Source organism: Polypterus senegalus, chromosome 17 (assembly GCF_016835505.1).
Source record: "Polypterus senegalus isolate Bchr_013 chromosome 17, ASM1683550v1, whole genome shotgun sequence".
Lineage (NCBI taxonomy): Eukaryota > Metazoa > Chordata > Cladistia > Polypteriformes > Polypteridae > Polypterus > Polypterus senegalus.
Window position 1 is genome coordinate 92301455 of NC_053170.1, and position 13538 is coordinate 92314992.

Here is a 13538-nt window from a genome sequence, read left to right on the forward strand (position 1 = left end):
TCCAACCAGTGCTTTTCCATGTTTCTCCCGAGGGGAGCCTCAGCGAAACGGGACACTGGAATAGCGGAAAAGTTCTAAGTAAGGACTGAGCGTTTTGTCTTTAACTTCTGACAGGCACATCTGCCCATGTTGGCATAAGCCTCTATGGCCTAAACAAGAGTGGCTCACGGCATCTGGACAAAGAAGGAGCCTTTCAGAGGAACGGCCTTGACGTCTTCCAGATAGAGACGGACGCCAACCTGGGAGAGATCTGGAAAATACGCATCTGGCATGACAACACAGGTGAGTGCCATTCAGCTAGCTGGCAGTGCCACCCAGGCTGGCATTGTAACTCGTGCTAGCTGGTTAGCCTTTTAAAGACCCCAAGTACTTTACGTATTTTGAGTTCCCACTTCTTAATCCCAATTTAATCTGATATTTTTGTTGTTTTTTTCAATATTATCGATTTTGTGTTCAGTTTTTTATGTTTGATCTATTGGTGTATGACTTATGTTGTGTCCAGTTCTTTGTGCCTTCAGAAAACCTTCAGACTTTTCACTTTTATTACTTTTATTATATTGTAGCCTTCAAATTCATTTTATCTTTCATCAACCAATGCTGAATACCCCAGAATGACAAAATAAAATTTTAGAAATATTTGCAAATTTATTACATAAAGAAAAAAACACATTCAGGCCCGTCACTGTGTCTCAGGTGCATCCCACTCTACAGATCATCACGGAGATGTTTGGAGTGGTCAGTTAGGAAAGGCACCCACATGACTGTAGGTGGACCGCCAGTTGATAGTGATATTAATATTCAGAAACCACCAAAAAGAAGAAAAAAACAATAGAAGGCTGAAACTACCAAAGCTGCATAATTAGATGGCCCCACCTCCTTAGGCGCCACATACAGGATGGATAGATAGATAGATAGATAGATAGATAGATAGATGTGAAAGGCACTATAGATAGATAGATGGATGTGAAAGGCACTATATAATAGATAGATAGATAGATAGATATAAAAGGCACTATAGATAGATAGATGGATGTGAAAGGCACTATATAATAGATAGATAGATGAATGTAAAAGGCACTTTATAATAGATAGGCAGATATATAGATTGAATGGGCAGCTGGAAGCTCAGGTGGCACACAGTCGAGTCTCCAATATAATCTGCAGAGATGGGGGGCAGAGAGGGTCAAAGGGATTATGATGCTGACTGCTTAACCCTCTCAGCTGGGCTAGGGGCCCCACTTTGCCACGACTCCCAGGTCCCGCTGCCATTGTGGTCTCGAGCCGACACTAACCTCCCTTATCTGGGGTCATCCATATTGAGAGCCCATATTGAGAATACACGCTCAAGCGCAGCTGTCACAGGTTTGCAGTGAGCGGTCATTTACATGTTTGGTGTGCCAACAAGGGGGACCTTGGGCTTGTCTGCCATTCATTTCTTAAATCTTGTGCTTTCATCTTCAGGGATGGACCCCTCCTGGTATCTGCAGTACGTCATTGTGTGGGACAGACAGACAGACAACATGTACTTCTTTCTGGTGGATGACTGGCTCTCTGTGGAGAATGAGAAGAATGAAGGCCTGGTGGAAAAGGAGGTTCTGGCTGCTTGTAAGACGTGCCTTGCATTTCTTGGACTGGCACTATGAGGGTAGTACTCTGTAGCCAGGGTGGTGTGTGGAGGAAATTTTGAAGGAAAAGGCCTACCTGCCCACTGCTGACAAAGCTGTCAGCTGCCATAGGCTATGCAGGCTCACCCTGTGGCAGATGGAGACACATTATGAAAATCTGTTCAGAAAGCAGGGTGGCACCAATGCCAACTATAAAGGTCGAGAACTGCATAATGAGAGGAGATTTTCCTTTATTTTCATTGCAATGTATGTGCAGTCTGGCATGGTGCTGCAGGGTCCTGGGCACTGTCTTCATCTAGTGCCTGTCTCCATGTTTAATCCTCCCACATGCCAAAGACTACCATGTCCTACTAGTTGGTGACACTAAATTTGCCCTGCATGAGTGTGTGTGGGTGGGTGTGTAGATTAGCAAACTAGTCAAGATAAGCACCCAGTGCTGCCAAGGCAAGCGCCACCTCACACAACCCTGAAATGGATTAAGCAGGTTTGAAAATTGATGGATGGATGGATGGATGGACAGACAGGCCAATGAGTACAAACCAAAATATTCTCCGTTACTGTTAGCTGAAGGGCGCTATATGAAGTAAAGACGTGTGTTTCTGCTTTATTTTCCCCTCCCACAATGGCACCAGGTCCTCAAGAACTACGCACGTTCAACAGGATTTTCTGTGCCCAGCTGGTTCGGGGCATCTCGGATCGCCACATTTGGGTATCAGTGTGGGATCGGCCCCCGAGAAGTCGCTTCACACGGGTTCAGAGGGTGACGTGCTGCAACGTCTTGCTGTTCCTCTACCTTGGAGCTGGCGCCATGTGGTACGGAGCTGTGGGCGAGAAAGGCACAAGGTTGGTAAATCCCAGCAGCTTTGGCATGGAAGGTGTTCAGGAGAAGGGCAACCCAATCTGGACAGCTGGCATGTGTGGCCTGGTGCTGGCAGTTTGGAATCCCTCAGGGCAAAGGTCACAAGGCAGGAGAGTTTGTCACTGCTGGGCAGTGGGCAAGTGACGGGGTGGGAGACACAGTGAGGGGGGTGACTAGCGGTAAACTTCACAGAGTCCTCTCGTTTCCCTTTCTGTGTCCACAGAGATCCCGTCTCAGCCCGGGCGCCGGTGAATGCCGAGTCCATTGCTGTGGGAATGACAGTCGCCATACTGGCTCTTCCAGTTTACCTGTTTCTGTGTTTCCTGTTCAGGAGGACACGGAGCAAGGTAGCACATCTTGTATCGGGCCATAGCAGAACAGGGTGGGCCTGGGGTGGGGGGGCTTGAGGCACTGCGAATTTGAGGCAAGTCTGGATACTTAAGGTGAAGTGATGAAGCTGAGGACAACAGCCTGGTCAACAGCCAAGTCTGTGATGAGGCCACTGTAGTGGTGGTACTGACCGCTCGAAGTCTACGTGGAATTAAAGGACAAGAATGGGACTTTCATTGATGGACCATCGACTGCCCTTCCATTTGAACCTCCTTTTTGACAGACCCCTCACTAGAAGTCTATCCAATAGTGACTGAGACCCCCTCTGATTCCAGACCAGACCACATTCACCAACGGTACTTTGAACATTTCATGAGGGATGTTTGTCTGTGATGACTCGAGTCAACTTTAGGAGGTACAAAATTGAATTGCGGAGGGTGGGTGGTGTCCAGTCCTGAGTTTGGTGGTCAGCCGAGATGCAGTCGACTAATGAGTCTTATTATCCTGACGTTCCAGGACGCCATAAAGGATAAAGTATGGCATCATCTGTGGAACGGCTAGAGGTGATCAGGTCCCAACATCACGACTGGAGTGACATCCTCTGCTCTGTGGTCACTCAGACTGTCCATTTTTGTTTGCTTGTTGTCCTTTAGGAGCAGGCAGGGACCACAGACACTTCCAGCTAAATGTTAAAGATGTCACTGAAGACGTCAGCTGTGGGTCTTTAGAACAAGCCACGAAAGTCCAACTGGACTACCTTGCGGTCATTCACTCACGTCAAAGTCCTTGTCCTGTCATGTTTGGAGACAGGGAAGGATTCTAGGAGGTTTTGCAGCTGTGTGCCTTTCATTAGATTGCGGTCTGTGCAGGTCGTTGGAGTGAAATGGAGCTCGTGGAGCCAACCTGAGATGAAAACCCTTCATGAACTTACTATTGTCTGCTCTTTTGCCCTCTGCCATCAACTGCCATCTACTTCTTGTTTACTCATCTTCTTGATCTCCTCAGGTGACAGTTGAGGATTCCGAGCTTCCGCCAGCGGAGCCCCAGACAGTGGAGATGGAGGTGTACCTGGAGCACTCAGAACTGGGCAGCTCATCCTTCTTGTCTCTTCCTGGAGGACTTGACTCCATCATGGATGGCAGCTTGGATACACTGGTAAGTATGGTCGGGGAATGGGATTAACAAATGGGAGAAATTCGACACCACAGTGGTCTCTCATGATTTCCTGTCTCAAGGTCCTTTGCTTTTCCCAGTCTGTGCTCCTCCATGAAACGTCATCCTCTACTCTTGTCTCTTCCCTTAGAAACATTCCCTGTTCTTCCCTTCCCTAGTCAGAGGTGGCACTTTGTGCCACTTGTAGCCTACAGATTCAATATCTTTCAAAAGCCTAAGTTAATGGCACCTTTCCTGCATTGTGCAAAATCCCCCAAGTCTACATGGAGGTCCAGTGAGTGCTGTAATATCCTCTGAACACCAAAATGTTACTTTACTACCATGGAATGGATAAACCATTAACTCTGGAGAGTGTGACCATTTACAATGTGCACGTCATGGAGACGCAACCTGCAGACAAAAGCCACACTGCCTCGTACTTCTGACCAGCGTCACACAGAGCAGCCACCTCTTCTGAGACCTCCGCACTACCACCTTGACACTCACAGGCTACTACAGCTCCTCTCCCTCTGAACGCCTCCTGCTGGGCATTGAAGACGTCTTGGCAGCAGCGCCACAGGGTCATCCCAATGACAAGACCCTTATGTGAACAACAATAAGCAGCATCTCTGCGCCCTATGAGCTCAACGAGACCCGATGACTCCATATTTACAGGCCACATGGAATAAGGAAACAACAACATCAGAAAAAATGAACAGGAAACCAGATGTGGCCAACGTCACACTGTCCCCAACCCGACCACAGCAATCGCCACCACACTCTTCATCGTCTCTCAGGTGAAGCCCAACACAGGCAAACACGGACACCTGCATGGGGCGCCAAAGTTACGAAAATCTTCACATTCTTACTTGAGTCCTCCTGATGTCACAGATGGACTGCCATTTATGGTGGTGGGCCACTGCCGCTCATCATTTAGTGCCCATCAGTCACCAACCCAGTGATGGGCACTGAATGGTTTATAACACTGGAACATGCTTTTAAAGTTTATTTTTAGGGACCCTGCTATAATTTTGATTTTTTAGGATTTAACTGGGTCCATTGAGGTCTATCTATTTATCTCTCTATCTCTCTATCTATCTATCTATCTATCTATCTATCTATCTATCTATCTATCTATCTATCTATCTATCTATTATATAGTGCCTTTTTCTATATCTATCTATCTATCTATCTATCTATCTATCTATCTATCTATCTATCTATCTATCTATCTATCTATCTGTTATATAGTGCCTTTCATATCTATCTATCTATCTATGACCCTACTCTCTTTTCTGTTTCTTTTTCCGGTTTCTTTGTGGTGGTGGCCTGCCACCTCCACCTACTCAAAGCTTCATGATGCTCCAACAATGATGGACGGATTAAAAGGCAGAAGTCTACGTGAACATTTTCATCATCAAGCCCTTCCGTGAGAACCTTAAATCCAAAGAGGACTGTTTCATTTATGTTAGGTAGAATACCCAGAGGGACTGGGCGGTCTCTTGGTCTGGAATCCCTACAGATTTTATTTTTCTCCAGCCGTCTGGAGTTTTTTTTTTTCTGTCCCCTGGCCATTGAACCTTACTCTTATTCGATGTTAATTAATGTTGATTTATTTTGTTTTATAATTGTGTCTTTCATTTTTCTATTCTTTAATATGTAAAGCACTTTGAGCTACTGTTTGTATGAAAATGTGCTATAGAAATAAATTATCTATCTATCTATCTATCTATCTATCTATCTATCTATCTATCTATCTATCTATCTATCTATCAATCTCTCTGTCTGTCTTATTATATAGTGCCTTTCACATCTATCTATCTATCTATCTATCTATCTATCTATCTATCTATCTATCTATCTATCTATCTATCACATATTGTCTTTCATATAATTACATGATACTATATATAACTATATAATTTTATGTTTACTGTATTTTTGCTTTATTAACGTTGAAGGTTTTCACTTGTAGCAGATTGAAAGTTTTCAATTTGCATATTATACCTAACTAATCAAATTCTTGGACTTCTTGCTGTTTTATGTTCTACACAAAATGACTTTCTAGTGCTGAAACTTGCGGGTGTCCTGATGACTTAGACTGCTGTCTCTTGATGTCAGTATGGCTCCTCTTCTGTCCGTCTGATTGCATTTTTGCTCTCTTGTAGGCGTCTTTGGGCAGTAAGAAGCTGGAGTCTGGCCTTGGGAACGCAGCCAAGCAGGACAATGAAAGGTTGGTTTTAACTTCTAACTGCTGCTGATCCTCACTTCTTCTTCACACACGCATACACACACACTTTTGCCTCACTAAATTCTCTGTGCAGGACCAACAGCTTTGACCTGCGACATGTTTATCTAACCGGGTGTGGTGCTGTGTGTCGTGAGTCTGTGGCAAAACAGAAGAAACGGGTACAACTTTAGGTGTAGGCATGCGAGTTAAAGGAAGACGTGCAACCATAGTGTACACACTGTGACCAGGTGGACAGACCACAGGACACCAGGGAGAGTGTTGGGGTGACCCCTTTTAATTGGCACAACATGAAAGTCGGCACTTGTCAGCCTTGTCTACTGAAGGGGCTCCAGCACTGGCATCATTGAGGGTACAGTCAGAAGGAGACGTCACGTTCCCAGAGACCGCCCACTTTTATGGTATTTGGAGTGGAAGGGGTGGAGCCAGACCCTTTGGCCGGGGCTATGCATCTTCCTTGGTGCTATTCTAGGAGGTCTGAGACAGCGCCCCTCTTGGCCAGGAAGGTGAGCTGCAGGTGCACACGTGTGACTTCAAGCATTTCGGGAGATCAGCGTAGCCGTCCCTCATTAGCAGCTCGGGGAGCACCTACACTCCCGGATAAAACACATGAATTAGGAAGAGAGTAAAACGGGGAGGAGTGCCATCCAGATTGAACCTGCTGGTAGTGTAGCTCGAGATGACTTCCTGTAGTGTCCAACAAAAGTGGCAAGGGGGGGAGTGGCGGGCATGTGTGGACTCAGTGGTGACCACCAGAGGTGGCTGAGGGTCCATGTGAGAGTTCAGCGGTGACTCATGTCTGCCGACGGACTGAGAGAGAGGGAGACGGGTGGTCCGGTAATGTTTTATCCTTTAATTGTATTAACCTGTAGCGGTCCGGTGCCGCTAAGATTCACACCGCCAAGATGACGGTGATTTATTTATTTTTATGGAGGATCCCAGGGACGCTCCCAGCCTTGGCCTGCCCACACACACTCACAAACAGAGACAAAATAACGCACACTGGGGAATAACAACAATTAAATAATATAATGAAATTAAATAATATAAATGAAAACAATGACACCCCTGTACCCCATGACGATATTACATTAAACATCTAAACACAAACAACTCCACACAGCAAAGTCCATGGAAACAACACTGAGATGAGACGACGATGATGAGTCCAGAGATCTGTATGTTGTAAGGGAATGAAAAGTCAGTCCGACCGGTAGACACCGTAAGGGTGAAGACGGCTGGACGGTTCAGGAGCGCTCCTATACTGACGGGAAGGCCGTGAATCCACAAGGTGGACAGAAGACGATCCAGACCCCAACGACGGATGCAATCCTGGGCACCGAGATTAAATATGGCTTAATTAACAGGAGGTAAGCGACACACAAAATACAACAAAAAACACTTTTTTTTTCCCTTGGACACCTGCCCTCCTTTTAAACTCCTCTGACCACCTTTGACCCCAACAGCACCTGCAGGGACTGCTGGGAGATGAAGTTCTAACTAATAGTAGCACTGCTACTAACCTGCTCACTGTGTTTAACAATTGATTTACTGAAGACCTTTCTAAACGACTGCACTTTGTGCCTTTTTGTCATAATAAACACACCTCAGTCGCCATAGTCCATCCTCGGTTATGAACTACAAGAAGAGCTGGCACCCATGGCGGCGGGCTTCACACTGGGTATACTCAAGGCGTCCTTTCAGAATTGTGCCGCTCTCAAAGTAGACAGTAGAGTCGTGATGGACGCACCCAGTGCTGTGGGCTTCTTTTTGAAAGCGGCGTGAGGGGCAAAATGTTGATTTGGTGGTGTGTAGTTTTTTGGGACATTTTTACAGGTTATCTGCACTGTCAGACCCCCCCCAAAAGGACATAGGGGACCTCCTTGCCCCTTCACTCGTCAACATTCTCAAACCTGGAAGGCTTCAAACCCTCCAACCTTTCCTGTTTCTCTCCATCCTTAATAAGTCAGAGGTCGGTTTGCGACCCCATTTTGACATTCACTTCCCATTCAATCCATTGTTTCATTTTGTTTCTCTATTTTTAAATATTTTCTCGTGACCCCCTGGGAAGGTTCTGGGCTACGTGTTCTTGTCCTCCATTGTCCTCGTGGTCCTGTCCAGCATTCTCATGGCATCTCTCGACCTCCTGTCTCCCTCGCAGCTTCGCCAAGCGCTGGCCGTCCTGCGACAGCATCTTTGACATCCCGGACCTTCTTTCTGGAGAGCCCGCTGCCAGTCGGAGCCACATCCTCAAGAGGAAGAAAGCCCTCCTGAAGCTGGGCATCGAGTCGCCGAGCGGCTCTGACGATGACCCCCTGTCCTTTTCTTTGTCCGGGTCTGACGACACTCCGAGCTTCAGGCAGTGCCACCTCACCGTCTCGGGTAAGGCCACCTTTAATAGAGCGCTGGGCAGTATCTCGGGGAACTTCTTTAAAAAAAACACCTAAATACGTCACATTTCGATTTATTATTAAACGTTTTTCTTCTTTTGTATGATTTTGTTAATTAAGCCCAGAGCGGTTCGTGATGATATTTTGCTGAGTGCAAGCCAAAAAAAATAATGACACCTTCATATGCTGAAAGAAGGAAAAATAGTTTTTTTTTTTTTAACATTGTCTTGTGCCCATGGTATGAGCTGGCACTCCATCACTCCTTCAGTGCCAGCTGTGGAGATGCCGACACAAACAGCCAGCCGGTCAAAGCGGCATCAAACTTATGAGGGGGAGCAAGCGGCACAAAACAGCAGTAGTGCATCGACACCTGGCATCGGGTGGGCACCACAACTGCCTGGCATGACAATACAAAGTAAGACAATCTTAATGATTGTGCCTTTGTGGTGAGGCTTGTGAGGGACCAACTGGTGCCCATACTGGATTGCTACCATCTGTCACCCTTACCTGTCCAGGAGGCCAAGGCAAGCGAAGGACAGCCGGGGAGCGGTGAGATTCCCTCTGCCATGCCAGGACTTGGGCACAGCAGCTACACCGGGGTTGGTGTCCCAGCAACCTCAGGAGGACACTGTGGTTGGGTTTGGAGAATTGGGTGTCCTGTCACCAGCACAAAAACGGACAACTGGTTTCTAAAGTAAACTGGGAGATGCGAGCAAAAAGGCAAAACCAAAGAAAACTAAAAATAAAACAAAACAAATAAAACAAATAAAACAATAAAAAAATAAAACACAGTGACCGAAACCGAGATGAGAGGCAAACACTACTCTTCGCACCACCACTCCTGACCTCCAGGTGCCTAGACAGGTCCAGGAACCCCTGCAGCGCCTCCTGGTAGCCACCCCGGATCCCATCCCTGGTGCCCTGCGGGTATCTGAGGCACCACAGTCACCCAGGGGGGCTGCCACCAAGTGGAGGTACTGTGCAGCCCATGCTTGCTCCGCTGGCACACACACAGAAGGGGCATCCCGGCCGTCACAAAGTATTAACACCCAGAAATCGGAAAACACGTCCTTGTTCCGTGGCTTGAGGTTTTGGTGTCCCAATATAAAACATGACTTGTGTGGTTTGGTGTGTTTTTGACTTTTTTTACAGAAGAAGACCTGATGAGGGCCATTGCAGCCGAGGAGATGACGGACAGAGAATCGTCTGGCCGTGTGACCTCGGACAGCGGGAGGTTCTCTCCGCGCCTCGACACGGACTTCTCGGATGCGTAAGCTTTTTTTTTTTCCACTTCTTTGCAGATCCTCTGGGTTTGTCTCCACGGGCCCAGCTGTCTTTTGAGGGATCCTCATCTTAGCCGGGTGTCCCTCTCGCCAGGACACGTAAGAGACTCGTTAATCTTAGCTCTGAAAAGTCCGCATTGATCCCACGCAAAAGCTCCGAAAGCTATGAAATTAAAGCCAAAAACCTGCCATCTTTTTTTTTTTTTTTGCAGATGTCCTCATCTGCTTGTCCCAACAAAGAGAACAATTGGGACGCCTTGGCTTTGTGTTCCAGTCGCCCCCCACCGGGTGCCCCCTGCTCTCCCCGTCTGTGTTGAGTAAAGATGAGTACAGGCAGTCAGTCCTGTAAATGTCACAAAGAGGAGCTCGTGCGGCCCCCTTTAATACATTCCAAAGTCAGACTGCAGTCCCCCACTCATAACATGAGCTCGAACACCAGTGGTCAACCGGACTTGGCAGAACAGAGATACTTCTTAACTGGAGGTCCGTGGACCCCTAGGGCTGGATTTCCACATTTCTACGCCCGAGGCCAAAGCACATAATTCTGCGCCACTCAAAAAATGTTGATTTATAGTCCATCCATCCATCCCTTATCCGTGGCACAGGTGGCACAGTGGTAGTGCTGCTGCTTTGCAGTAAGGAGACTGTGGAAGATTGTGGGTTTGCTTCCCGGTTCCTCCCTGTGTGGATATCGCTTTGAATACTGAGAAAAGCGCTATATAAATGTAATGAATTATTATTATTATTATCCAACCCGCTATATCCTAACTACAGGGTCACGGGGGTCTGCTGGAGCCAATCCCAGCCAACACAGGGCGCAAGGCAGGAAACAAACCCCGGGCAGGGCGTTGATTTTTCATTTTCAACTTAGTATGTAATAGTTTATTTTTGAAACATATAAGCACTTAACACAATCTTTATAATCTTTGAACCACATTATATCTTTCATTCAAAGCTACACTACTGTACTTATGAAATTGCATAATATTAACACCAACAAAAAACCTTTCCATCGAGTTTCTTCAAGTCGTCTTAAATACCTACTAGAATTTCTTCCTTCGCGCTTTTGGCCATGAAAAGGCGTTAATTGTTTCACTGAAGTCGACAGATCTCGTTAAATCTGCGTCAATGCAAAGAAGTGCGTCGATCTCAAATGATCCTCGATTCTTTTCAGAGGAGAAAAAGCGCAGCCGAAGTTTCAGCCGAGGAATTCGTCACTGGCGTGCAGACAAACGTTCTTAATAAAACGTCAACGTTTGGATCCACTGTTTGCAGTCCTTTTTCTCGTAGCCTCTTTGACGATTGACGTCTTTTGTTAAGTTCAAATTATTCACCGAGATGGCGGATTCGATACGAAAAACAGCGAATTGACGTAAAAGGCAAACGATTTAACGATTCTTATCTGACATTATAGAATTTTATTGAAATCTTTGGCATTTTGTGTCAAACTTACATTCCACCACATTAAATGGTGCTGCATAAACAAACCATAAGTTGTGTGTGTTTCATGTTTTGGAATAAAAGTCTCAGCCTCCCTTTATAATTTGGTGAACACCCCAGTCAACTTTTTCTGCTTACGGCAGACGAAACAGTATACAAAAGTAGTAACGATATATTTTATGTACCTACTATCAGTAAGCATGCAGAAGTCAAGCGATATGAGCGTAATTAATCACGATTGTAACGGCAAATCTCGCTTTTTCCTTTAACACGTGGTTCACGCCGAGCGTGTGAGAGAGAAATAGCAAATGCTTTTTGCCTGTGACTGAGCGACACAGTGCAAGCTGTAGTGATGGGCGATGTAAATTGTGACAGATTAGGGCTTTCTCGCCCCCTTGTACCCTCAGACCACACGTCAGACACCAGGTCAAAGTCCAAATAATTATTATTTATGATAATAATGTGCACAAAGCACGCTCCTATCCACAATTCTCCAATAAACCGATCACAATAAACAATCCTCCAAACTCCCAGACGCTTAGCCACCCTGCCTCCCAACTCCGCTCGTCCGTCTGGGATTTCCCACAGTCCTTTATACTCCTTGACCCGGAAGCGTTTCACCCTCTCTGTCCATGTGACCTGGAACACTTCCGGGTCAGATAAAAATCCTTTTCTTCACCCAGGAAGCACATCTTTGTTCTATTTGTCCACGCGACTCTGACGTACTTCCTGGGCGTAAGGCAAATAGTCTCTGGGCCGCCCTGCAGCGACTCCTGGCGGCCCCCATGGTATCCAGCAGGGCTGTGCATTAAAAGTCCATTGTTCATAATTCCCTGCTGGCATTCGGGGCACCTCTATGCTGCAAGGAGGGTTCCATCTGGCCGGCCATGTACCACAAAATGTACCGCTCAATTTATTTAATGTGTATGGATGTAAATTTTAAAAAACAGCATTTTATATGGCCTTTTCAAAAGAATACTGAAAAATCTGTAAATATTTGGTTGTTATTTCTTCTGTATATACGCCCCCCTGACTGCTGCGCCCCAGGCCATGGCCCAGGTTGGCCTTATGGGAAATCTGACCCTGCGTGGACCCCTAGGGATGTGGCATAACAATGGATTGTGCAGATTGTGCAAAGCAAAAGGGCCTACGAGCTTGTGGGGCCCATTCAGGGCCGCGTGGATTTCTTTTTTTTTAACTTTTAAGAACTTAAATCACTTACACAGTTCATGGCGTTATTAATTCACAGTTTCAGTGGCCTGTTTGCACGATTGCCAGGCAAATCCAACCCAATCCATGATGATATTACGTATTCGGCAGGCCCACAGTTGACATAAATTTAGGCTTCGGGAGTTTGGAGGCCCAACACGTCCCAGTCCGCCTTACAGAGAAGTGCACGTTCCCAAATTTGGTGTCCTTTGGCATGCCATAGCGGATGTGAACGGAAGACGTTTTGAAGGACGTCACGTGAATAGTGTAAATATACATTATTATCTACACTAATAAAAGGCAAAGCCCTCACTGACTCACTCACTCACTGACTGACTGACTCATCACTAATTCTCCAACTTCCCGTGTAGGTAGAAGGCTGAAATTTGGCAGGCTCATTCCTTACAGCTTACTTACAAGAGTAAGGCAGGTTTCATTTCGAAATTCTACGCGTAATGGTCATAACTGGAACCTACTTACGTACATATATATGGCCATAGCCTGCAGCTTGGTCGCCGTGTGAGGTGGAGTTGCTTCCCTCATCGTCACGCCTCCCACATAATCGAGTACCTGCCCATATAAGGCCGTCCGTCAGCAGCAATCCAATAGACACACTGCCGCTAAATATTCGCGGGTGAAGGACTGTGCTTATGCAAACGAAGATGAGATGGTCAGGGTGGTGTTTGGCACAAACTCAGCGAAAGTGCGAGAGAAACTTTTAAGTGCCGGGTCTGAGCTAACAATAAATAAAGCCGTGGACATCGCACGAGATTGCACAAGCACAGGTGAGAACCTTCGATGCATGTACTCCGAGCGGCTCACATGAACTGACTGTGAACGCAGTACGCAGACAAAAAGCAAGACCTCCAAAGAGCGCTCAACAAAAAACACATTACACAATTGAGAAGGCAGCAAAAGAATATGAAGCAAGTGACGCATACAAGCATATTCATAAGTGCAGCTACTGCGGAAACAAAGCACACGGTGGAAACCTTAAATTTA

General features: G+C 46.4%; 1 protein-coding gene across 5 annotated transcripts in view; it reads left to right on the forward strand.

Moving 5' to 3' along the window:
- The window catches only part of pkd1b (polycystic kidney disease 1b), a 126218-nt gene that overhangs the window by 78657 nt on the left and 34023 nt on the right, over nt 1-13538 (forward strand). For all 5 annotated transcript variants that reach the window (XM_039739716.1, XM_039739717.1, XM_039739718.1 and 2 more), the window contains 8 exons: nt 115-282; nt 1462-1605; nt 2258-2468; nt 2708-2831; nt 3820-3969; nt 6135-6199; nt 8376-8596; nt 9757-9874. In XM_039739716.1, the coding sequence (XP_039595650.1) occupies nt 115-282; nt 1462-1605; nt 2258-2468; nt 2708-2831; nt 3820-3969; nt 6135-6199; nt 8376-8596; nt 9757-9874 (1201 nt within the window). The remainder of the gene's footprint in view (nt 1-114; nt 283-1461; nt 1606-2257; nt 2469-2707; nt 2832-3819; nt 3970-6134; nt 6200-8375; nt 8597-9756; nt 9875-13538) is intronic.